Source organism: Ciona robusta, chromosome 14 (genome assembly GCF_009617815.1).
Source record: "Ciona robusta chromosome 14, ASM961781v2".
NCBI lineage: Eukaryota > Metazoa > Chordata > Ascidiacea > Phlebobranchia > Cionidae > Ciona > Ciona robusta.
The window spans coordinates 1,073,353-1,100,086 of NC_143248.1; the positions used below are offsets into that span (position 1 = coordinate 1,073,353).

Genomic DNA, 26,734 nt, shown 5'->3' on the forward strand with positions numbered 1-26,734 from the left:
TTAGGTGAACATATCATTTTCCGTAGCATGTTATGTATATTGCTCACGCTACATGAAATGTATGAATGAATGTAACTTGCTTTATCCTCGCGTGGTTGCAAAACGACGGTTGTTATATCACATTAAATGTAATGTTCATATTTAATTGAGGAAACACAAAAAAAAACATAAATACCTGTATTATGTCTTTAAACACACGGAATTTTTCATAAACAATCAACTCTGCGCCACTCGCAGTTTTTCCCATTATGTTGAGTAGTATGAACTTGGCGTATAAATAAACTCTAAACTTGCATATCGCGTTAATATATAGAAACAGAGGTATCACATTCCATTATAAGCGGGGCCACCGCCACCCTCTGGACAAACCCAGTTAATATTTTGGCTCGGGTCCTTAATGTCGCATGTTTTACAGTGGACACAGTTTTGTGCATTTATTTGCAACCGCATTTCGCCGTCTTGACCGCCTTCCAATGGTACGTACTCGTATACACCTGTGGCGGGAAAAGGAATTATTCCTGGAATACGTAATATAGCAGTGTGGGGTAAGATGGGATACTGTTGGCAGCTAAACTCAACTTTCTGATCGTGTTTTGAAAAAGAAAACAACGCTCTTTTAGAACCATGAGGATACCGTTATAGAAATCCGTAATTATTTTTTTGTTTACTAACAAATAGGACAATAAAAGCGAATGTAAACACGGTCCATCTTACCCCAACATACTATAATATATTCCTACATTGGCCCAAAAAAGAATACACGTGAGCAAGTGGTGTATGAAACCAAACACTCGCGTTATGACGAATATCATTGCTTCACCACGCGAGAATATAAAACAAGTTACATCTATCGCCTACAGACACAAAAACAATAATTAAACCTACTAACCTGCGGGGCAGAAGCGTTGTTCAGGTCCATCAAACACAGCAAGATTCCTCATGACTGGAATGTCATCGTTTTTAAGCGTGAGATGAGCTGGCTGGTCATGTTCATGGTTTGTACCACTGAGTGCAATTGATGAAAGAAGATCAAACGATATTTTGTTGTCAGGTTTCGGGTATTCTATCTGTTTGCATTCACTTGCTGGTAATAGGTGCTTGTAGTCCGGTCCTGTGTTTAAATGGTTGTTTTGAAAGATATATATATTACAGTAGAATGCATATTATGATTGATATTGAGTTATAACATGGGTGTCTTATTAAACACCAGACCAGACACACATGGCATGGTGTGTTCATACTTCATACACCTCATACTCACTGTCAAGTTATAACATGGGTGTCTTCTTATACACCAGACACACATTATGTATTCATACACCTCATGCTCACTGTCGAGTTATAACATAGGTGTCCTTTTATACACCAGACACACATTATGTATTCATACACCTCATGCTCACTTTCGAGCTATAACATGGGTCTCTTCATATACACCAGATACACATGGTGTATTCCTACATCTCATGTCTACTAAGTTAGGCATATTTATATATATTTTTTTATATAAGTTATAAAATAGGTTCATTTTATACATACTTTAACTCACTGTACTAAAGCATACGTAGTAGGCACATGGTAACTTTTCCTACCTTTAGTTTTAAAGGTCCATGGTTCCTTTCCCCTCCCAAGTACATAGAACAAACCAGTATACAATAACCCCCCATACCATCCAAGAAAAGTATCAAACGATAAACGAACGTTACGAACACTCTTTAATTCTTTCCACAGCCAAGATTTTTTGAGCATCTCTTCGTACTCAGGAACATAAAGGCCTGAGATTGTGTCTTGCTTGGTGAATGAATAAAAGAAACGTATATATTGTAGAATTGGTGACAATGGCAGTCTTTATAACAGGGGGTCAAATTAAATACAATTCGTGGCTACATACAAGTTACCAGGAATGTAAGTTAAAGCGTCATTCCATAAAATCCTTATGGCCACTGGCACACCCCCAACAAAAGCACATTTATTATCAGGAAGTATTCTGTAGTAATTCATAAGCTGGCATGAGGTGTATGAAACAGAACATCCTTGGTATAATGACTGTCGTTGCCGCCATGCGATGTTTTCATTTAATACAAAAGCCATTACAGACAAACACATCAAACACACATCAGACCATGATTAAACTTATAAAACCAACGCCGAATCCAAACCTTGTGTTTCGTTTGTTCGTTCATCATCAGTGAGAGCATTAAACACAGCTTCCCCTGCAACAATACCACTCTTCATAGCTGTATGCGTTCCTTTTATCTTTGGCCCATTCATAAAACCAGGACTGCAACCTGATTTAAAGGGAAATTGGTAAAAAATAATGAAAAATTTTACAGTAAATACATATTCACAGAAATAACAGCTAGAACCGAAACCACCAATACCCAGGCATAGGTGCAACATTATAGGTGCCTAGGGTGACATATACGATGTCCCCCCTTTTATTACAGGGGTGAGTTTGGCATTGTATGTTTTAGCACCACAGTCAGCCTAAAACAAGTTTTACTTTGCTGTCACGTATCTAAACAAACAGAGCTAAAGTAGACTAATGATATGTAGAATGGCATTTTGGCAATATCCCGCCAGGTTTGGTGCAAACTATAAAAACATTACATTTATGCACCCAACGCTAACTAGATGTTACAAAATATCTCACCTATTAGGCAACCACCAGGAAAAGCAAGTTTCGGAATATTCTGAAGCCCTCCTTCATTTAATGCACGTGCCCCATAAGCTATCCTTGTACCCCCTTCAAATACCCCCCGTACTGATGGATGATGCTTGAAGCGCTGAAATTCTCGGAATGGGTTCAGATACGGGTTTGAATAGTCAAGGGCAGTCTAAAAATAAAAAAATAAAAAATTATCATTTTTGGTTTTTTTATACATTTTTTTTATGAGTGAAATCAAACAGATACTGATCTGGTGCTCATAGAGATGAACAATTCTTGTGTGAAGAAATAAATTAAGGATCTGGTGTGTCAAAATATAACAGACTAAAATCAATTTATTCTGACGCAGAGACTGACAATTCCATTAAGGCGAAATATACCTCCAACAATTGGTTGGACTTGGTTTTTGTCTCATTCATTTCAGGTACTAATGAAAATTCTTAAAAAGAAACACAACACAACACAACCCTACTAAACTTACCACAAACCCAACAGCCACAAGAGGTTCCCCTTCATCCAGATGATAAAGGAAAGACCCACCGTATGTGTTACGGTCCAATGGCCATCCTATGGTGTGGTCTACTGTACCTGGTTTCCATTTTGACTTATCTACTGACCATACCTCCTGGAGAAAGAACAATATTAAGAAATATAATAGAAATTAAAGTAGCTTGTATAAATGAATGAATGAATGAATGAATGTTACTTATTTATCCTCAAGTGATAGAAAAACATCAGTCGTTATAACACGAGTGTTCTGTTTTATACACATTGTGCCTGTTTATGAGTTACTGCGTATGTAACTTTGGTAATAGTTATTTTGTAGCAGCATTAGTTTTATTGTAATGGATTAATACATTCACATTGTAAAGAATTTTTAAATTGATTTGGCCCATCAGATTTAGAATCTTTAAAAGCGCAGATTTCTATGAAATAAAACAATTTATTTGAAGAAAACTAATCCGAACCTTTATTCCAATTCCATATGCTTGAGGGTCACAATTTTCCCTTAGATTAAAGTCTTGGTTCAGGTACAACTGCTTGGCTAGAGCACCGTGGCAACCCTCGGAAAATATTGTGACCTTGGCATGGAATTCCATTCCCCTCTCAAAGTTGTCCTGCAGAAATATAAACAGTTATAAAACCTATGTAAAAATAATGATACTAACTTTTTTCACTGGTAGTTTAACAATGGGTCATTTTGTATGCAGTGGGGGGGGGGGGCTTTGGGGTTGAGACCACCCTTTCAAAACAAAAATAAAAAAGCTAGCCTGGCTTTTATTATACATTTGTTTGGACTTGACTTTTGTCTGTTATGTTTACAGAGCACCAGATTCAAACATCACCAACACATGTTTATTTATTGTAGTGACATATTCTTACTTTTAGTGATTAACTATATCACATTTCATCATTTAGTTAAACCTCTAATTGACTGATTGCACATTTAAGATTCAATTATGTTTTGTGTTTTTTTTAAATATTTATTTAGTTATTAACATATTCTTACCTTTGGTGATCCATCTTTATGAATCCCAACATCATTGGTAGCAATTCCTTTCACACTCCCATCATCATGGTACAAGATCTCAGTGCATGCAAAGCCAGGATATATCTAAAGATATATGGACCTTGTTTATTTTATCATTGACTTAAACTTATATTACAAGATCTGTTTCAAGACATTGTAAAGAACAAATCTTTTATAACTATAAGTTAGTTCCTATAAAATGGTAATTCCCATAATATATATATATATATATAAAGTTTTTATTATTGCTTGAACTTAAAAATACACAATAAAAACAAGTTTTTTAAAAATTCACCATTGGTCTAATAAAATTGCCAAACTTTTATATATATACAAATATATTTTTTCATATTTAGACACAAACTATACATTATTTCAGTAAAACGGCAGCGTAGAAAACAAAAGATATGTATACAAAGTTCTTAATCTTTAAAAATACACAATAAAAACCCAAAAGTTTTTAATGACCACTATTGGTTTAATGTTATCAGTTGCCAAGGTTTTTCAGATTAATAAGTTACCTCTACTTCTAATTCCTCAGCCTGTTCACCAAGCCATTTCACAACATTCCCCAACCTTACAACATAGTTGCCATCATTGTGCATTGGGAACCCTGGAAAAATAAATGTGATTTTAACATTGGAAGTTGGAATTTGTATGTATAATCACTCCCACTGTTAGTACCACACCAAATAACTGAAAGCAGTTTGTGTATAGTTCCAAATACACATTGCACAAAACACTGTATTTGGACAAACACTTGGTAATCTATCTGCTTGAACTAAACACTTGTACAAATTTTGACTTTACAAGAAAAAGCTTATTTTTAAGTTAAACACTGACCTATTCATGTATAGATTCACATTTTAATTCAAAAAATGTACCTTTTAATATTGGAATTGGAATTCTCCAGTTCTTTGTCAGAATTGCAAATCTATCATGTTTAACAGGTGTATGTAGAGGTGCCCCTCTTTCTTTCCAGTCAGGGAATAATTCCTTCAGAGCACGAGGTTCTAAGCAAGCTCCGGACAGAGTGTGCATTCCTATTGATATATTTTCATGACCATAGGTTGATGCCTTGGAATAGGTTGATGCTCTATGCGAATAGTCACAGTACACATTGTAACAAGCAAATTGGTGATAGTGCATTAATTAACAGGTAATATAATGGCATATGGTCTAAAGTCTAAGACAATCCTGATCTTCCAAATTTTTACATTTTTTTACTAGTTTATATTATGATTGTAAATTCATTATCAGTGCACGATTTACATGTTACATTAATTGCAAAAAAACATTCGAAACGCCAAACCTATTTCCTGTGCTTTTTCGAACAAGCAGACTCTTATATCTTTCCCCTTTTCTTTGGCAAGTTGTTTTATTTTAATCGCACATGACAATCCAGCAGGTCCACCACCCACAATAATTACATCGGCCTCATCGGAAAATCTCTCCATTTCCGTGTCTACAAAAACAAGCTATGTAGAATCAAAACTTTCTATTTTTTTCAATTTTTGCTATTTTCCTCAGAAATTAAGATTAGGTAGTTTTATCTAAAAAGATCTATAAATTTTAGGTCATTTTATCGATTAAAAGATTTAAATTTTTATGTCTTATAGTTAAATCTCATACAAACAGGAGTTGTTTTTACAGTTAAAGCAAAACATACCCAAAAAACATAAAATTGTTCACGGTTCAATATATAGGCCATACCTTTCCATCTGTCGTCATTTTCTCGCGGTATCACGCTATAATGGGTCGTAATCTTTGGCTGTGTAGAGCTAGAATATTTGTACACCGATTGCTGTGCGATCCTCTGGCATACCAGCAAACTTTTTGCACAGCGATATGCGTGCATTACCTTCATTGTAAAACTGAAACCAATCCCAAATTATTGACAACAGAATTGAGTTATTACGAAAGTAACCTCTGCAAAGGTCAAACGTTTAATTCAAAACTAATTCAACAAAAGTATGTTCAAGCCTTCACCGTATGAATGACATCAGTAAATAAGAATTACCGCAAATTATACAAGTACGAACTTTCAAACTTTAGGGGGCAAAGTCCATACTGTATTACTACACTCGTTATCACTTACAAAATAGAAACGGGTTATCCCCATTTTTCCACATTATCTTAGTTAAAAAGTACACGGTCCCAACAATGGCACGAAAATGGTGGTTGTATTGTATTGAGAATAGGGATTATACATCTTATTTACGATAACAGGGCACATACTAAAAGGGTGGGAGTTTTCGCATTAACGTTATTACGCACATCTCGCATTTACGTATTTCAGTCTTGGTACAATTCAATGACTTATAGTAGTGGGGGAAAACGAGACACATTTCATTCTATTTTCCCGTCTCATTCGGCCGTTAACAAAGAACATACACAGAATTACAAAACCGTATTCTCACGACCCCCATAACCCGTTGTTAATTGTTTAAAGCACGATTAGGGTATTTGGATATTATGTGCTAAAGGTGTCCCGTCTCTCCCACTCTACATGAACGTAGATACAGCTGGAAAAGCTTTGGAGTCTTGATTATATCGATCGCGGTGAACAGGTAGTGGTGTCGCAATGCGAATTCCTAAAGCAGTTAACAGTTTTGCGATAGATATAACTTGGCTCCAATAAAGTAGGTAGTCTATATAGATAAAAAGTAGATGCTGTAAGCCGGTATAATTTATACTTATAGCATAAAATGTAATAAAATAAGAGCCGCTTCCGACAGAGACTAATAAATATGCCCGGGCATAATGCAATTTCCCGTCGTCCTCACTGAAACGCCATTCTTTTCAGCAGAAAGAATTTCTGCATTTTGTCAAACACTTTTACCGACCGCTGCTTATATATGAGGAAGATATTTTAGAGCAAAATCGAGCATGTCTAGAAGACCCAGCATTACTAATGGAAAGCATAAGAATTGGTCAGGGACAAAGAAAAGCGTGGCTGCTGCTGTCTACGATGATGGATACGTATCTTACTTTTGGCAACCACATACTTTGCTGGTGCTTCTCATTGGACTGGCCATGTTAGCCTACGCTGCGTTTTTCGCAAATCAGAATAACGGGCGAGAGTATAACACTAAACGTGGTATTATTGGAATCATTATCGCGTTTATAACGTTTGGTATTACGCAAGCGAAAGATGGTCCATTTATCAGACCCCACCCAGCGTTTTGGAGGCTTGTGCTATGTATGAGTGTGGTGTATGAACTAAGTCTTGTGTTCCTGTTATTACAAACTGTATCTGACGCAAGGTTTATGCTTACATACATTGACCCGACACTTAATGCACAGCTGGACTTCAAAGCTTACGGTGGTGAATGCACAATATGGGATCCTAGCCACCCTAACGGAACTTTTCACAACGTTGTAGATAAAATGGACTTGTTTGTTCCTGCACACCTCATCGGATGGTTTTTCAGAACTTTAGCAATTCGTGACGTTTGGCTGACCAACATCTTAAGCTTTACTTTTGAACTGTTAGAATATACATTCGAACACCAACTGCCTAACTTTTCTGAGTGCTGGTGGGACCATTGGGTTATGGACTTTATAGTTTGCAATGGCTTGGGCATATACTTAGGCTTGCAGTGCCTGAACTATTTATCTTTGAAAGAATATCGCTGGTATGGTCTATGGAACATACCCACATACACAGGGAAAGTGCGCAGGGTGATCAACCAATTCGGGCCATATAACTGGCTTGACTTTAAATGGAGACCAACAGAGAGTATTTTTCGTTGGATGATTGTATCTCACGTCGGGTTCTCTTTCCTCATGTTTGATTTGAATACATTCTATTTGAAATTCGTACTATGGATACCATCGGACCACCCGCTGATTTCGGTCAGGATTCTATTTATGATTCTGTGCGCTGCGGTAACGGCAAGGGAGGAATATGATTACGCCAGCGGGATGTCGAATATGATTGGTCAGCAAAGTTGGATGGTGAGCTCAATTCTCATGACAGAGTTGGCAATTGTGGTCAAATTTGGAGGAGAATTGCTTTCAATGCCGATACCAACTTATATTAGTTGGTTTTGGTGGGCCGCGTTTGTCGTTTACGTTACTTTTACTATTTGCCAATTCAGAATGAAATTCTCAATAGACAAATATTGGGCAAATTTATTAACTTTCTGGAATGTAAATTGCAACAAAATAACAAAAAATGAATAGCCTATAATATACTCTGAACATGAATGATTGGATAAAGGATGTAACACTCATTTCCTTATCGTAAACGTTGGCCTATATAAAGTATAACGGTGTATACGCAAGCTTATGCTTATATATAATAATCGCATATACACGCCTTTGTTTTAAAACTACTATTTAGTTGCAATATATTTTTATTATTCCAATATATTTTCTCCACGCTATATCTACTTAAAGCCTTTTCTCGCAGCGTTATTTTATGGTACCTCAGACACCTTCATTTTCTTGCGTATAATAAAAGCGACACTGTATTCTATGTAATACTATTTATTTTACACGTATCGTATGTCTAGTTCATTTAACTTATGGCGGTTGTGGGCAACGTAAAGGCCTACCGTGCTATAGTGTATTTAGGTCGTTGGTTCTATATTACAGTACTTTGTGGTAAGATCCAAGGTGGCTCTACACAGTACCTGGCATGCAAATTCGCTTGCGAAGTCGTATGCAAACCCATTACCGAGTTCCGCATGCGGCAGCGAAATCCGGACAAAACAGATAAAACGGACGAATTCCGGATACTGTGTACAGCCACCTTAAGATGGGATTCCGTTCACACCTAAAACCAACCGTCGAAACAATTATCAACGTAAGTAAAGAATATTTACAGAATTAATTAACCGTAGCCACGTGACTCTAAAAGAGAAACACGACCAGATGTAATTGGATTCAGGTTCTAACGATATCCCATCTCACCCCAAAGTAATATAAGCTGCAATCATTGCACATTAAAAGTATTTTAACCCGTGTTTAATCCATTACGTCGTTAAATACGTTTTACAATAAAGAGATAGTCACGTTAACGTTGCGGTAGTCATAATATGAAATAGAACATAGAAAAATAGAAGCCGGAAATTGACAGACCACTGGCATATAACAGTGTGGTCCGTATTGTCATAACCGGTTCAAAATACTGTGGTGTCAAACTCCAAAATACACCCAAACCACTGCGTTTGTGTAACAGCCACGGTTTTTCACAAATATTCTTTCAATTAATTCACCCTTTGATATTTACTATTTCGTTGCTATATTAAATAAATGTCTCATTGGGATCAAGGAATGAATAAAAAAATATGTTATATTTTTTTTAACTGTATAAAGAGGTGACACAATGAATAGTTTCCATGTATGTATAAAACGTTTTAAACAAACATACATCATACATATGTAGTAGGATAAGGGAGATGGGACATATTCAAGGAATTATAAAACCGTATCCTCACAACTCCCATAGACCGTTGTTGTTTGTTTAAAACACGATCAGGATATTTGGATATTATTTGCTAAAGGTGTCCCATATTCCCCCACCCTACTATATACACGACGTATGATTGATTATGAGTTTGTTATGACTTTTTAATATTTATAAAAATACACACTAACGGCTAGCCACTAACAACACACCTGCAATAAACTGGGTATTAGGTTTAATTTTTCTTCAGCAACATAAGCACAACAAACTTGCATATGTATTAACCGCAGTAAGTGACAAAGTAAGCCCAAAAAACAGCAACAATTAGAAAAATTGTTAAAGAAATTGAACGGCAGATGAGAAAATGTAAAGAAACAAATTGTGTTACATTGGCAAAAATTACATAAAAACTACCTTGCAAAGTTAACTCAAATACAGTCTTATTGCAAACTGATATTATATATATCATGTGTATAAGGGCGTTGGGCGATAATACATGAACAACAACAAATAATGTGAGCAGTTAAGTTGTGTACAGGAAGCAGCTTTTGAAGATATGAGAGTAAATATTGAACACAATCAACAATGACATGACAAGTTTGAACTTTTTTACCAATGTTTTCAAATTGTTAAAGAAATAATACATTTGAGAAGAGTATATCCATTTTGTGTAAAAATTGAGATGTTTTAACGTTTAACAACACTAGCACCTTTGGAGAGGATGTTTAAGTAATTCACTTCTGTTGACAATTAACTGAACACAGCAATAATCTGAGTAAAACTAACACAAGACACTTTTAATTGAAGATACAAATTGGAACAATACTGCAGTAATCTCATGTTACAGGTCTAGAGTGGAGGTAACCAAGATTGGAAAGATGTTCCAAACTTCGACAAAAAATTTGAGCTTTCCCCTGAAACTGAAGTAGTTTTTTGGAGGAAAGTCCGCAAACATATAAGAGCAAAAAAAACAAAACTTTTCAATCTGAGAGCTTATTATCTATTTATGTAGGCGCCTCCTTGTTACAGGCTCATTATCAGCTTCATATAATGAGGTTGCACTGCTTGCATTGCCGTCACTTTCACTATAATCACTCTGGCTATCCAAGAAAACTCCATTTCCATTTTGATTAATGTTGTTTAGCACAGTTTTCGACCAGAGTTTAATTCTCGGAAATTTCATTTGGAATTTCCAGACTGAGAATCCAATATAAATGATAAAAACAGATATCCAGAACCACTTTATATAAGAAGGAAATGGAATGGATAAAACATCGGGACCAAACTTAACAACAATCATGAACTCAGTGATCACAATAGCAGATATTATCCATGCTTGCTGGCCAAACTTTTTAGCTACCCCACCAGCATAATCATAACTTTCTCTGATAGCAACTGCTCCCCAAAACAGATAAAGAATCAATCTGAAAGTGACCATTGGGTTATCAGGGGGCACCCATAACACAAACTTCAAATAAAATGTGTTTAACTCTGCCAAGAGAAACATAAACGCGACAAGAGAGACGAAAATCCAACGAAATAAGTTTTCTGTTGGTCTCCATTTAAACTGAACCCAACTGTAAGGGCTGAACTGGTTTACTACTCTTCTCATTTTGCCTTTATATGACGGTATGTTCCAAAGACCATGCCACTTGTATTCTTTAATTGACAGGTATCTTACATATTTCAAGCCTAAAAAGATTCCCAACCCATTGCACAGGAGAAAGTCTAAAACCCAGTGGTCCCACCAGCACTCAGAAAAGTTTGGCAATTGGTGTTCGAAGGTATACTCCAGCAGTTCGAATGCAAAACTCAGCAAGGTTGTTAACCAAAAATCTCTGAGAATAAGAGCCTTGAAAAACCAACCAAAGAAATGACCGAAAACAAAAATATCCATTTTATCTACAACGTTATGCAAAGCCCCTTTTGGGTGGCTAGGATCCCATATTGTACATTCCCCGCCATAAGCCTTAAAGTCAAGCTGTACGTTAAGTGTAGGGTCAATGTATTTGAGCATGAACCTTGCATCTGATACTGTCTGCAACAGCAGGACTACGAGACCAAGCTCATACACTACACTCATGCATAACACAAGCCTCCAAAAAGCTGGGTGTGGTCTGATAAATGGACCATCTTTCGCTTGCGTAATACCAAACGCAAGAAATACACAAATAGCAGCAATGATACCTCTTTTAGTGTTGTATTCCCAGTCGTCTTTCTGTTCTTCAATGAAAACAACATAGACAAGAGAAATGATACCGATAACCAGCACAGAAACTGTATGAGCTCTCCAAAAATACGTTGTCGTGCCGTCGTCGTAGACTATCGATTCCGAAGATCTTCGAATTTTAGACGAAGGCGGTAATTTTGTTCGGTGACTTTGAGCAGAAGCATTATTTCGATTCCTATTCATCTTTTAGTTATAATAACGACCCAAAACTATCAAAATTAAAGCTCATAACGCAGACAATAGCTCGGCTGTAAAACCGAAACCAAAATGGTGTAAAAATGTAAAATTCCCCCGAATTAATATATACGAATTCCCGACAATCCTGGTTCGCCTTACAGCTATTAGGGGAGCGCATTCAATATTTTCGGACCCATCACTTACGTGGTTGCGATATAAACATTAAAATGGTCTATAATCAGGAGCAATGTTTTAGTAGATTTGCATTTTACCCTAAACTCCACAAAATCTCTATTTTTAACTAGATGTTAAGTTTTTTAGCTAATATTGCAAACAGCTCATTTTTATACAAATAGTTTATTTAAATAAAGAAAAACAAAAAAGCAGGTAACTTCGTGAACTGGTCGGTGACAAAGGCTTGGCGGATCATAGATTAAATCTTTGAATAACTTTAGCAGGGCAACATTGGTCTATTCTCACAGCCACACATGGTTGATCGAAGTCCATCAACCAATTGAAGAGATAAGAATCGTCCATGTCCAAAATATCTTCTGTTGTTAACTTTTTGTATTCCTTCTCCTGTTTATTTAATACAGTAAGCACCTAAATCCTTTATTTCCTTCTGTTTATTTAAAACTTTAATACAGTAAGATGGCATATACAGTTAGCACCTGAATCCTATACTTCCTGACCGTGTTTTTAACAATTAAACAAGATTATTTAAAATGGCAGTGCTACCGTTATATATTTTTGTAAATATTGGTTGCTTACTACCAAATAAGACGAGAAAAGAGAATGAAAACATGTCCCATCTCTCCCCTACCCCACTATAACAAATTCCTATATAGGGGGCGACTGCTATTTTAAATTGTCCACAATGCCATAACTATAGAAAGCAGGTACTCCGCGATTTTTTGAAAGTTTTCATTGACAAAAAAATAAACACCCCAGAACTTACCATTTGCACGCCCGCATACACTTGCGTTTGGTTTGGTGGCTTGCGTTTATATTTCTCGAGTACCCTTACGGTCCCTGGGAGTGGTTTACCTTTGGCAGTGAAAACAAACACCTGGGAAAAGTGTTATAATAAAATGCAAATTATACAGAAAATGCACAGTTACCCATGTCAAATGTAATTCCTGTTTTCTAACAAGTAGGTCAAGAAAAAAAGAATAAAAAAAGTCCCACCTTATACCACACCCGACTAAACGGCACAGTCAGTATTTTATTTAAAAAGCAGGCTCCGGTTCAAATGCATGTTACCTTCATACCAAGTTTGATACCATGAGAGCTTTTTATTGTAGGCCTTTGTGGAACATGTTCGGGTTCTTCGTCGTCGCTACTTCCACTATCACTCTCGCTATCGGTATCGCTATCATCGCTTCCACTGCTACTATCGTAGCTTCCGCTGCTTGTAGACTCGCTGTCATCGGTTGGAGTGAATTCTGTCATCCCAGACGAGTCCTGCACACAAAATAAATAATATTTCCTTTAATTATTCTGATCTTCATAATAATATACATAATTTTTATCTCTCTGAAAACCATAGCAACGATCAGAATATTTAAAGAACGGCGACAAGGGAATCCACAGCAAAATAACAGTCGTTAAAACAAGCTTTGGAGAAACAGCGTGGAAGGTATAATTAAAAAGCGCGGTTGTTGAATTTCTTTATTATCTGCAAAATTTGCTATCAAAAAAATTATAAGTAGGTTCACTTCTACTAACCGAAGCACTTGTAGACAAATCCGAACTGTCGTCATTTTCATCATCATGGACAACACCAGCTTTTGGTACTTCTATGTTGAAGTTCTTATCTCTCTTTTTTGATGGTTTTTCAACGATTGATTTTTTGTTGAACGTTTCGACCAATTGTTTAACATTACCAACATTCTTGCCGGAAGATGATTTTGCGACCACGGGCGACTTTCCGCTCTCCTTCGCAGAATAAAAAAGGATTACAAAAGGGACATATACTAATGAAAGGTACAAATTTAATTGGATAGAGATGCATCAATGTGATCTAAGGGCATTACCAAAGTATCAAAAAACGACACAGAGAAAGACCGCAGAACTGCAAACCGAGATATGAACATTTTATGACATAGAGTAAGGGTGGGGTAAGACGGGTCACTTTTATCACATAAAATCCAAGTGTCATGATCGTGTTTTAAACAATTAACAACAGTCCTTAGTAGGCTAGTCTTGAAAACGCGTTTTTTTTAAATTCATTTTAATGTTTTTTGTTTGCTACCAAATTGGACGAGAAGAATAATAAACAGGTGTCTTATCTCCCTCCACCCTACTATATAATACGTTTAACCAGTGTTATAAAAGGCGATACTTTTAAGTTTCAACCAAATCGGTGTCAACATATGGTGGAAAGACATTAACGCATGTCGCAAATTGTAATCAATCTCAGAAATAAACGTGGTATAATAAATGTTGTTTTTGTCGCTATATCCTGTCTTTTTGTTTAAAATATTTCTAAATCTTCGCTACCGTAATCAAAAAGACAAATAAAAGTCATTAATACTGTTATCTGTACCGAAACACAAACGTTTACAATTCAATAACTACCAGGGCCAACCTTGTGTTCCTTGACCATTTGCGATAACCCGATGATGACGTAATTCTTGGGCAAATCCGCAAGACCTTTTTTTGCCAGTGGTGTTGGCTTTCTGCACACGGCACAGTTGATTGACTTGCCATTAGATTTTGCTGCTTTCATGGAACCTGTGTCGTACGTTTAGATAACTTTTTACGGGTTCAAGACTCGTTGCAACCGTGGGCGTATACGTGGCCTACGGCAATCACGCCAATTGCTCGAATCCAGTGGCCCCTTACGGATTGTTTAAGTCATGCAAGAAGATACAAAACACCAATTACTTATAAATTTACATATCCGATAACTTGTAAGCGAGGGGTATGAAACAGAACAATCGTAGTATAACGACTGTTGTTGCTCGTCATGCGAGGTTATAAATAAATTCCTAACGCTTTGCACACAACTTAAATTTTAATGTTTAGCTTATAATACCTTTCAAGCAACCATGGCAAAACGAATGCTGACATTTCAACACTCTTGGATCATTGTACAACGAGCAGCAAATCGGACAAGTCAGCAAATCGTCCTCCAACTTATTCTTAAGCGATTTTGCACCAGCCATCCTGTTCACATGTACCTTACACTAACTACTGTTCAACCACAGCAGCACAAACGTTACCAGCGTGCTGGAAATCATGCGAAAAATAATAATCACCCGGCCCAAGGCCGCTTAGACGCTGATTGCAAGCAATTTCGTTTGCGCAGTGGACTTTTGTGAGGGAGTAAAAGATCACGACTTAGAATACATGTTTAAATGAAATTGTTATGTTCACGGTCAGATTGCAGTAATCGACGTGTGACAGCGGTCGATGTAATTCTTATCTTTGTAATTCCACGTTTACAGAGATTGTATGGCAACGGAAACGGCCACAGTTTCCCAATCAGTCGCTCTTGGCGACTGCCATTGTTTGGGGACTATGCTTAATGCCTGCATTTTCGTAGTGTGTGATTAATGGTTGGCCGCTGTAGGCTGCTGTGAGCATTCTTCCCGCAGTTCTCGTTTGTATAAAACGCGAGTGCGACATAAATCTATCTCGCCTTTAGCCCCAAGTTACAAATAAAGGAGTTGTTGTGTTAATATGGTCCTAATTGATCCGTAAATAGACGAGGTATACAGCATCTAGTACGTGAGAAGAGGGGTGTACGACAGGACAAGACCCAACAAGGAAGTATGATAATTAGGTGTTAACGGTATCCCATCTTACCCCACAGTACTATACTTAAATGTATAGTTATTTTTCTTAGTGTTAATAACGAGATTTTTGTCATTTTTTTTAACTTGCTGGTACGCCAGGTTTTGTAAGTTATGCGTGTTTTGTGCCGCAAGCCACGAGCATTGGTTGTAGCATCAAAACTAAGCACAAAGAATGCCAACAGTTGGTATGTTCCCGTAACGCATAAGCAATAGTATAATACTTTTGGTCTTCCTAAACAAAAACATACAGAGCAGTAGTTTTAGCGGCCATGTTTATTACTGCATAAAGTGAGTCACTTTCTTTTCTGCATGTAATTTACTAAAACGTCGTAGCTTCAAAACATGCATATGTCTACCCAAGTGAAGATCAACTTACAGCGTTAAAACGGAAATTGCGGTTCCCAGCGTTGAAACGGAAACTGCTTGCAAAGAGTCCGACTATAACGCGTGTTTACAGACTAGTGTTTAACAAGCTGCTATATGCTGCATGTACACCCACGTAACCTTCACAGTTTACATGTTCGCTTAGGACTTAGGTAGTGCAGATTATAAACGGTAATATTAAAGTTGTATATTGATATTTCTAGCAAAAATGAAAACGGATTATGATGTCATAGTTATTGGTGGGGGTGTGGAAGGGCTTTCAACAGCAAGGTATTTAGCAAAACAAAGCTGCAGAACTTTGTTGTTGGAACAGGTAAGTAAACTTGTCTCGTTATTGAAGTGTGACTTTTCGCTGAAGCAAAACGACACAATGTAAGAAGCTAAATTTTCATATGTTGATAATATGCCTAGTAGCAAACTTTTGCGTATAATAGTGGGGGGGGGTAAGATGGGATATCGTTAACACCTGAATTCAATTATTCCGGATCGAGATTTACAATTAACCACGCTTTTTAGATTCGCTGGGCTACGGTTTTATAACTCTGTAAATATTCTTTGTTTGGAAAGAGAAAAGAGAAAGAAAGCGTGTCCCGCTTTTCCCCACACTACTAAATATCATTGCGGTCTCAGATGCGTACCATTATGTATCATATTCCATATTCTATACTTTATACCAAATATTTTCGTTTAGTTTTTGGTCCCAAACAACCGAGGGAGTTCTGGTGGCTTTTCGCGTACGATCAGACACAGTTATAACACGTTACAACATGCACTGATGATGCCAAGTAGTTTCAAAGAGTGGAGAGAGTTAGAGAAAGAATGCAATAAGAAACTGCTAATGTGAGTATACGTATAGTAGTGTGGGAAAGACGGGACACCTTAATTAAGCACACACTATCCAAATATTCGGGTCACGTTTTAACAATTAATAACGGTATTTGGGAGTCGTAAAAATATTGTAATTATTTAAATTTTTATTTTGTTTACTACCAAATGAGACGAGAAAACTGAAAAAAAAGTTGTCTCATCTTTCCCAGCTTATTATAAATTTCAATTATATTGCTTCACTAACTATATTACTGTTTTTAATTTAATGCAGAAACACAGGCGTCTTGTCCATGTGCAGCAATGATAATCAAAAAGAAATTCAAGCTAATTTGAAACAGATTGGAATCGACTATACGTTTTATAAAAGCGAAGAGATTGCAAAAGTATTTCCTGGGTTAAACGGTGGAGAATATAATGGTATCTATGAACGCGAGGCTTGCATCATGAAATCGGATGAATGTCTACGCTGTTTACGGGTAAGTTGTAAGTAGGTGTGATAACTCATAATCGTGTTGGCGTAGAACTAAATCTGGACAAGTATCTTAGGTTTACCGTTGCGTGAAACCTTAAACCTAGATTGTACAATATATAGGTATTGCTGTGTTTTCTGAACTACGTTATAGTAGGGTGGGGAAAGATGGGACACCTTTTTGTTCTATTTTCTCGTCCCATTTGGTAGTAAACAAAAAAATGCAAAGAATTATAAAACCGTATCCTTACGATTCCCATAGACCGTTGTTAATTGTTCAAAACACCGGGATATTTTGATATTATGAGCTAAAGGTGTTCCATCTTCTTCCACCCTACTATATATAGTTTTAAAAGTCCTGGTCCTACAAGTCTAGTCCTTACATGACTTCTGTGTAATAGCTGCGTATATACAACTACATCATCTTTTGTTTCAATATTTACGCTTTTTAACTGACCCTCTTCCCACCCACACCTTTCAATTTACTGTCGTTTTGCTGTTGATTTCTTTCTTTTCATTATTTTAGTAACATGATCTTTGCGGACTTTTCTCGAGGCTAAACTTTTTGAAACTGTATTTCAAAAGGATTCTTACATTTCTTCTGGAGGGACTCTTCTTGAGCTACAAAGAGTCATAGCAATAAATCCAATCAACGAACACAGAGTTGAAGTTAGGACCCCGGAAAATGTGTTCGTTGCCGAGTCGGTTGTTTTAACATGCGGTGCATGGACGAACAAAATGTTGAAACCATTGGGTTTAAAACTGCCTTTAAAGGTAAGATTTAAACATATGCAACGGTGTGGCTAGCTAGGTAGCCTATTGCTGGAAACTTTGACAACTAATACAGGTTCATTGAAATAAGAATGTTTTCTTTACATACAGGTGCAGAAAACTGATGCATTTTACTGGAAAACAAAAGATGAGAAAATGTTTTCAGCGAGTAATGGTTTCCCGGTTTCTTGCGTTATGAAAAACAATGGCAATTTATGTTACAGTTTGTCAAGTTTTGAGTACCCCGGATTAGTTAAGGTAAAAGATTGGTTGTTTCGTACTAACATTCACCCACAAAGTTACATACGTGGTAACTCGTAAGCGGACACAACACGTATGAAACAGTTCCACGGTGCGTATAACGACTGTCGTTGCCCCGACACGCGAGGATAAATAAGTTGCATTTATTCATTACTCGGGATAAAGTAACGCGGGGGGAGATGGTACACTTTAAAGAGGATATGGTTTTATGATTCTGTAAACATTCTTTGTTTACTACTAAATGAACCACAACAAAGATATAGTTTATCTTACTCTAATTTACTATACACCCTACATACATTTATTATTAACTGAATAGTAGGGTGGGGAAAGATGGCACACCTTTTCAATCTATTTTCTCTTCCAATTTTGTTATTATGTGTCAAAGGTGTCCTATCTCCCCCCACCCTACTATATATACTGTGTAGGTCGCTTTGCATAAAGGCATAGAAGTGGACGAGGATAACAGAGATGCTCCTTTGAGCCAGGAGCAACAACAAGCTTGGAAAAAAGACTTTAAAGAGCTAACAACGTTTGTAAAAGAACATTATCCTGGCTTGGAACCAGTCCCGTCTATTCACGAAGCTTGTCTATATACAGTACGTCAAATAAAACGCATTAAGTAAAAGTCCAACTGTTTCAACTAAATATTTTTCCAACAGATGACACCAGACGAAGACTTCATTTTGGACAGTCATCCGTCTCACAGAAATGTTATAATAGGAGCTGGATTTTCAGGTAGCTAATTTTCTTTAATGATTAATTATTTCTTACGCAATGATCGGATCTGGAACTGTTATTTCAGGACATGGATTTAAAATGGGGCCAGTTGTTGGAGAGATATTGGGATCTCTGGCTTTGAAAAGAAAACCTAAAGTTGACACATCTTCATTTCTAATTTCAAGATTCAGTGCTTCTTCAATGGATAAAATACCACAGGGCAAATTGTAGGCTTGTACTCGCTCAAGAAATCAATCTAATTGCTAATAAACTGAAGACGTTTCAAAAGCGAAGTATCACAAATTAAAGCTTGGCATACAAAAACTACCTACAACGTTACATATCAAGTAACTTGTAAGCAGGTACGGGGTGTATGAAACTGAATAGCTGTGTTATAACGACTGTAGTTTCCGGCCACAAGAAGATTAAGCAAGTAACATTGATGAATACACTGTGTGTATTTTTAGTTTCGCTATGCGAGAAAAAACAATTCAAAAAGGCGCAATTAGCTTTAGCTAATTCTCTGATGTTGTTACCGAAATACTTTGACAGCTTTATAATTTGATACTATTGCTTATGTATAGTAATATCATATACGCTAACATATTCCGCATTTAGCACCCAGCATTGAAAATAAGCGCAAAAATTAAAACAGCTGATTGCTTCCAGTTGGCATAATTTCACAGTGGCTTAATTTGTTACGACTCTTCTTTTATTGGTTTACTTTCATCGTTTTGTTCTTGGTTTTCTACTATACCTACATCTAAAAAAGAAAAATCAAAACACTGTATTTAACCATATAACAATTATAATTAAGGATTAAATTGAGGTTCAGCTTGTGTTGTAACTGAAGGATACCGGGTTCAAAACTTATACTAATACCATGGATGACTAAGCGTCCTTGGACAAGACACTTAAAACCAATACTCTCACTTAGTGGTCACAAATGGGTTGTAGGATTCTGGGTTTCTGGGTTATAGGCCAACTGAGGCCTAAATCTCAGGTCCCATGTTCTTAATACTACATACAATGTTTTAAATGCAGGGGAGGCAGGTATAAAGTGATTAGTTAGACACTCGTTTCTGTTCAAATTTTTACTGAAAAGAGTATGTTGTGGGGTGTAATGAGCCGAATCTGGCTTAAAAGACTCTCCTACTGTAGGTGACCTACATATAAAAAATGTTACTTCTTAATGTAGTGTAGAAAATTCGAGGGTAGACCTGCCCACCCTGCCACCCCATGTTTGGCGCCTATGTTACCCACCATTCAATGGCAGCTCATGTTCCAGCTTTGGCTCCTTCAGTAACTTTGGTCCTGAAAGCCCAATTGCTGCAGCTCCGAGAGGTGAAGTGATGAGAATAGAGAGAACAGCGATCGTGAGGACTTGTTTTGCAATGTTGAGGACTTCTTCAGATGCTCCGGACTCTTTTGCGATGTCAGAAGCGACGGGACCCAAAGCTGCCTGGATGACAATATATAGTAGGCTTGGGGAAGATCATTCTATTTTTCGTCTCTTTGGAAGGAATCAAACCACTTGGTTGGACTTGATTTTTGGCTGTTACGTTTTTGTAGCACCAGATCCTTACTGTATTTCATTGCACAAGAATTGTTTAACTGTATAAGCACCAGATCAAGGTCAGATTCAGGGAATTTGTTACAAGTGACTATGTGAGTGTGTATTAGTCCATAGCGCATATATTAAACACCAAAGAGCATAAGAAGAGGGCATGCATTGTACCCACTAAGTTAGCCAGTAACTATCAATACTTTAACGCAACTTACTTGTACTGTAGCTTTAGGAATCCAAGCAAAACACACAAACAATTTCTCTTTAAAAGACAATCCAGCAAAAGTAACAGCTCCAAATGTTGTTAGTGTGCGAAACAATAAACCTATCATTAAAACTGCGATTCCAAGGGCTATAAATAAATAACGAGTGTTACTGTTCATCATCACATGACGGTTGTTACAACATGGGTGTTCTGTTTCATACATCTTCTGCCCGTTTGTGAGTTACCACATATGAAACTTATTTGTTGTTATTTGTTTAATGTATGGCTGATCATTTGAACAACCCATTAGTGATCACTGGGTTTGAGCAATTGCAGTTAGACAAATATGCCACAATGGTAGCAAAATCGAGCCTCGAACCCATAAACTCTGGGTTAGAAGCAGGCGCGGCAAAGACTTTGCGAGGGCCGGCAAATTATAATTCACTTATTCTTACCCACGCTACCACCATCCATTTCCGCAATAGAAATTTCCGCTCCAATCAAACCAAACATTACAGGTTCAAATATTGACCACAAAGAACCAACAAACTTTGAAACGGGTTCCTAAACATGAAATATGGATTATTTATCTTGCTTGGGACCATTGGGTGAACTGGAATCTGAAATTAAGATTAAGTTACCCCAACCCAGTGGTCACTAATGGGTTGTCCAAATTATCAGCTTTACATAAAAAATAAAAATATTCCCAAAAATATTTCACCCACAAAGTAACATACACGCTAACTTGTAAGCTGGTACAAGGTGTAGTTATAACAACTGTCATGTTCTGGCCCACGAGGATAGTAAGTTGCATTCATTTAATATAGTCCGAAATAGTCACTAACAAATAAAGGGACACAGACACAGTTAGTAGTTACATATTTGTTACAACATGCCATGATAAAGAACATATATCTGGTGCTGTAACTCAACGGTTGGTACTTGCACCATAAACAAAGAATACCAGGCCAAATGTTTATATAAATAACGCCATGTGTTCTTGGACAGGATACTCATTTATTACAACACAGTATGAGTACATAGTAAAACATACAACACTCCATACCTTGCTTTCTTTCCATTTAAAAGCTGCCACAAAGGGAGCAACAATGGCCGCTAGTGCCCCAGCACCGGGAAAGTTTGCAGCCCGACTTCCAAACACAGCAAGTATTCCTAAACCAACAACAAGTAACGACCTAGTTCGGATCAAATTCTTCTGTAGAGTAAATGATGAATGAGATTGGGTGAATGAACAAAATTTATTTATCCTCTTGTCGCAGGGCAACAACAGTGGTTATAACACGGGTGTTCTGTTTCATACACCTCGCGCCCGCTTACGAGTTACCAGGTATGTAACTTTGTAGGTGATTATTTTTTAATATTTATTATTTGTGATGTATAGCTGACAATTTAGACAACCCATAAGGGATCACAGAGGAGCGTCTAGTCTCAAACCCATAACCTTTGGGCTAAAGCCGTAGAGGCCACCTAGTTAAACACTGAGGTAATTTTGTGAAATCGAAAGTAAAATAGAGCCAACTACATAAGCTTACAAAGTACAACATCTACATTACCTGCTTACTACTAGGAAAATACCACATAATAATTCCAAGGATGATCCCAACAGTTATTCCACCCAACATTTCTAATGGCCCTCTGAATATCATGAGTGCAATTTCACCTGTGTGTATATAACTAGTTATATATACGCACACCGAAACTTAATTACAAAACCTAAAAATCCATATCTTAGCCATAACACCCTGTTTTTCTTTGCCATACAGGTTTTGCCGTACTACTTAGTTATGTGTTTTATATTACCCTAAAAGTCTATTAATCAGGAGTCCACAAATGGCCAGAATAGTAGCAGCATTGAGCATTGAACTCAGTATCCTATGCCTTTAGTTACAAAATATTTGCTTATCCCCCAAGCCACCATACCATTTAATTGATAACATTATGTTGATCTTTCTCGAGCACTAATTTATACCTGCAGATTTTCCATCAGGTTGAGCTAGTGTGGTAATTGTTGTGGAAGAATTAAGTAATGCAGGGGTTGTAGTGTTGAGAGGGCTTGTTGTTGGGTCTGCCATTGATACACTACTAACTGTAAAATAAAACCTGACTTTAAATGAATGAATGAAACTTGTGATATGATGACAGTTGTTAAACAGGGGTGTCTTGTGCCAGCTTAGGAGTTACCATGTAATCATGTATATTACTTTAATTGCAAGTGATTATTTTAAGGGGGAATTTTTTGTTTATGTATGGCTAAAAAATGAATGTAATGTTGTTTTAAATAATGATAATGAGTTAAAGTAGAAAAAAATTGCATAAACCTAAAGAGTAAAAACTGCAATAGGCATTTCCAATATACAACAATAGGGCTATACTTAAATGTGTTCCTTATTGGTGATTAAAAATAATATACATAATGAAAGCAGCTGGAAAAAGTGTTAAATACTAAAGTAACTTTAGTATTTCTGACGAAAAGTTCATAAAAACATCATTCTGCAATTCAGTATTGTAAAAATTTAGCCAAAGCTAGTTACTGTGTATTAAGTGCAATGTCAAGATTGGGTTAATAATTAAACTAATTGCTAAATAAACAGAAGGCAAACCTGATGAAAAAGTAATTCCAAGTACAACACTAAAGCCACTGATAGCAAGAACGTCATCAAAACTAGAAGCAGCAATCACAAGTGTAGGAATACCTGGATAAAAATTTGATGTTTTATTTTTTATTTTTTCATTTCTAATGTTTTTTTTTTTTAAGATTTGTTTAATGCTTTACCTTTTTTAACCCCCAGTCCTTTCTGTTGCAACGTTAACAATGAAGGCACAATTACTGCGGGAGTTACAGCTCCCAAAACAAACCTGTAAAATAAAAATCATTAAAGTATTTACTTTAAGAAGCACACAAAGAAAAATCAAAATTCCTGTATTGATAGAAATGCTCAAATGTGATAAAGATACCACTAAAGTTGTAAAAAACGCTAAAAGAACATAACAGCTTTTAAAAAAGGTGTAAAAAACGCTAAAGTAAAAAAAATTCAGCTGTGCGACACTGCATTGGATTTCCTATTAGAAAAAATATATATATATACAGTATATATAATTAAATTTCCACGTACTTTGCAAATGGGTAAAATATAGATTAGTTATAAGTTTGTTAAATTTTCTACAGCAATGAGACATAGAGTGAAAATAAATGGGTCAAGAAAACCCAATAAATGAATGTCCCATCTTACCCCAACCTACTACAGCAAATAATCCAGGTTTCATATGACTTGACTTACCCAAGCAAGAAACCCCATTCCCATGAAAAACCGAGCAATAAATAACAAGCAACAGCACATGCCACCGATTCCACTAAGCACGGCAGAGCAGTTAGACGCAAACACACACCTTTCATCTTTTTCAAGGCCTGAATAAAAACATAAACAACTTTTAATAAAGGTTATATATAAATAAGTTCATAATTGGTGTTGTAATACAGATGAAATAAAGTTTTTGCAAAATATTGGTCCGTATTGACGAAAATTAAAACTAAATTTACCTATATAAGCAAAACAACAGTCGTAAAACATGCTTTAAACAAGAAAAAAAAAAAGCATGCCGGTTTCATTTTTTTCAATAAAATGTGCGATTTATGTCTAAAACATAAAAAAGCATTATAACCAGCGGTGTTTGCCTAACTGTATTTGCAAACTATAAAGTGCATTAAAGCTTACTACAACACATCTAGTAAGTTAGTTAGCTAACAGAAGCATCCAGTTCTAGCCCAGCTTTCACAAGTATAACGGTCAATGCAAGAGATCTTAGAGTAGAAGACCAAGATGGTTGTATAGCAGTGATGACCATATCCATGCCTGGGATGTTCCTTAAAGCAAATCCAGCTAACAGCATGCCTGAAATTATTTAATCTGTAAACACTGATATGTAGTTATCATACGGTATTACAAATGACATCTTTTGAGTTTGATGTTATTATTATTGATCTTTAAATAGGCATGGTAGGGCAATGACAGTCATTGTAACACAGGTGTTCTGTTTCATACACCTTGTGTCCACCTACGAGTAACTGCATATGTAACTTTGTGGATGATTAGATTACTGGCTAACAATGTATGGCCACTGGAGTTTAGCAAATGATGCTACGCATCTTGCCCAAGGATACACATTAACGGTGGCAAAAACTCTAAAACTTATAAACTATGCCATGGGTTAGTAACAGACAGACCTTGGCCATGGCACTGGATTTTATAAATTAATTATAATTAGCTTTAGAATTAGTTACCTAGCAATGGAGGCAGTGGTGGTAGTTTAGGAATAGGAATCGCATGAACCAACACCCCAGCAAGGACGCAGCATAATGTGAGAATGATAATACCAAAGATATTGCTACCAGGTAAACATTCATCTCCCAATATTGACCACGGCACAGCCCATGATAGAACAAGTAACAAAACTAAACAAAACATAAACAGATTAAAAGCTGGAATAAGTTCTGTAAACCTGACCATGATCTAGTGCTCATTAAGGTGAACGATTATATTTGAATGAAAGACTGACGATGTTGTTTAGGTGAAATACTGAAATATTATACAATTGGTTGGATTTGATTTTGTCTTACGTTATCCGAGCACCATTTTTTTGAATGAAGTTACATGAGGTCTTATAAACTTAGCGTTAATGATTTATTTTAAATTATTTGAATTGAACTTAACTTATTTATATATCCTTGGAGGAGTGATAATAGTCATTATGGCACAGGTAATCTATTTTATAAACCTTGTACTAGCTTACAAGTTACCACATATGTGACTGGGATTTAGTGTAGTTAAACCTTATGGGATTTAGTGTAGTAAAACCCTTGCAACTCCATTTAAAAATATAGCAAGCAAATAAAACAACAGAACACACCTACCATAAGTTAAAATAGAGTTCCACCACTCATAAGATGTGCAACGTTTGGAAAAACTAACTTGTGAATCTTGTTTTCCATCTTCTAATTCATTTGTGTCGTCCATTGCTGCAAAGTACTAGTGTTTTTTTCTAATTTTAAACTAAAGGGGTGAATTTAAAATCACTCCGTTCTTTCGTTGGTTTAAAACCTAAATCAAGCACAAGATATATGCATACTCTGGTAGCCGATCTGTAACGAGATTAAATTTAATATCAAAGTTTAAGTTCAAAAAGCAAAGAAAGCAGCCAAATTATGTTGCTACCAGCTCATTATCCTTAAATAAACACTTATAGGCGATTGCTACGGAGTCTGTACCACTTTACCGGATATATTAATATATTAATCAGAGACGAAACTCCACAACGCGTATTAAAGTACCCGCCCTCGCCTTAACCAATCACATCTGTCTTGCAATTGGCAAGCAGAGTAGAAGCAAGGTCGCCAGACCAGTAACGTTAACGTACCCATGCGAAATGCGAATGGTCAATGGTTTGCCAAAATGCATGATCATATCATCATCACAAAAATCAACCCGTAAAGTTTTGTTTTACCGAACCTATGCAGCCATAAACCACATGTCATCTTGAACCTGTTGTACTAAACCCAACTAAACTATGCCCAACCGCTTGGTTTGTTACTCTTCGTTTTAATTAATCCGCTGTGTGCAAATCATAAACTGACACTTTGGTCCTTCGGTTCCTATTACAACGAGCACAAGTAGCGAGAATGGTTAAT

General features: G+C 36.5%; 5 protein-coding genes and 1 pseudogene across 7 annotated transcripts; 2 read left to right on the forward strand and 4 right to left on the reverse strand.

The window, feature by feature from the left end:
* Window positions 1-66: 66 nt before the first annotated feature.
* Window positions 67-6,269, reverse strand: LOC149724740 (electron transfer flavoprotein-ubiquinone oxidoreductase, mitochondrial-like). Its single transcript, XM_089892058.1, has 12 exons — window positions 5,913-6,269; window positions 5,512-5,664; window positions 5,084-5,242; window positions 4,721-4,812; window positions 4,179-4,283; window positions 3,637-3,786; window positions 3,150-3,293; window positions 2,654-2,837; window positions 2,160-2,288; window positions 1,593-1,775; window positions 890-1,111; window positions 67-494 (listed from the first exon to the last, which is right to left on the reverse strand). The coding sequence occupies exons 1-12, from the start codon at window positions 6,064-6,066 to the stop codon at window positions 325-327; spliced, it is 1,845 nt and encodes a 614-aa protein (XP_089748184.1). The 5' UTR covers window positions 6,067-6,269; the 3' UTR covers window positions 67-324.
* A 551-nt stretch (window positions 6,270-6,820) lies between these two features.
* Window positions 6,821-9,442, forward strand: LOC149724741 (phosphatidylserine synthase 2 pseudogene; annotated as a pseudogene).
* A 391-nt stretch (window positions 9,443-9,833) lies between these two features.
* Window positions 9,834-12,198, reverse strand: LOC149724742 (phosphatidylserine synthase 2-like). The gene has a single exon (XM_089892075.1). The coding sequence runs from the start codon at window positions 12,026-12,028 to the stop codon at window positions 10,616-10,618; it is 1,413 nt and encodes a 470-aa protein (XP_089748201.1). The 5' UTR covers window positions 12,029-12,198; the 3' UTR covers window positions 9,834-10,615.
* Window positions 12,199-12,363: 165 nt separating this feature from the next.
* LOC149724743 (uncharacterized) lies at window positions 12,364-15,288 on the reverse strand. Its single transcript, XM_089892098.1, has 6 exons — window positions 15,063-15,288; window positions 14,613-14,758; window positions 13,751-13,960; window positions 13,286-13,486; window positions 12,981-13,091; window positions 12,364-12,601 (listed from the first exon to the last, which is right to left on the reverse strand). Exons 1-6 carry the CDS (start codon window positions 15,190-15,192, stop codon window positions 12,449-12,451), a joined length of 951 nt encoding a protein of 316 aa, XP_089748224.1. The 5' UTR covers window positions 15,193-15,288; the 3' UTR covers window positions 12,364-12,448.
* Window positions 15,289-15,591: 303 nt separating this feature from the next.
* On the forward strand, window positions 15,592-19,926 carry LOC149724744 (peroxisomal sarcosine oxidase-like). 2 transcript variants are annotated; one of them, XM_089892086.1, is made up of 9 exons: window positions 15,592-15,799; window positions 16,413-16,522; window positions 16,901-17,049; window positions 17,309-17,513; window positions 18,092-18,280; window positions 18,389-18,535; window positions 18,967-19,137; window positions 19,201-19,276; window positions 19,344-19,926. In XM_089892086.1, exons 2-9 carry the CDS (start codon window positions 16,418-16,420, stop codon window positions 19,487-19,489), a joined length of 1,188 nt encoding a protein of 395 aa, XP_089748212.1. In that variant the 5' UTR covers window positions 15,592-15,799; window positions 16,413-16,417; the 3' UTR covers window positions 19,490-19,926. The 2 variants fall into 2 exon arrangements, with proteins under 2 accessions (XP_089748212.1, XP_089748213.1); XM_089892087.1 differs by lacking the exon at window positions 15,592-15,799 and having other exon boundaries at window positions 16,279-16,522.
* LOC149724745 (sodium/hydrogen exchanger 9B2-like) lies at window positions 19,698-26,202 on the reverse strand. 2 transcript variants are annotated; one of them, XM_089892064.1, is made up of 13 exons: window positions 25,961-26,201; window positions 25,331-25,501; window positions 24,796-24,941; window positions 24,330-24,457; window positions 23,825-23,907; window positions 23,652-23,744; window positions 23,021-23,137; window positions 22,605-22,711; window positions 22,097-22,246; window positions 21,486-21,594; window positions 21,041-21,177; window positions 20,522-20,720; window positions 19,698-20,021 (listed from the first exon to the last, which is right to left on the reverse strand). In XM_089892064.1, exons 1-13 carry the CDS (start codon window positions 26,061-26,063, stop codon window positions 19,957-19,959), a joined length of 1,608 nt encoding a protein of 535 aa, XP_089748190.1. In that variant the 5' UTR covers window positions 26,064-26,201; the 3' UTR covers window positions 19,698-19,956. The 2 variants fall into 2 exon arrangements, with proteins under 2 accessions (XP_089748190.1, XP_089748191.1); XM_089892065.1 differs by lacking the exon at window positions 19,698-20,021 and adding an exon at window positions 20,030-20,424 and having other exon boundaries at window positions 25,961-26,202.
* Window positions 26,203-26,734: the final 532 nt, after the last annotated feature.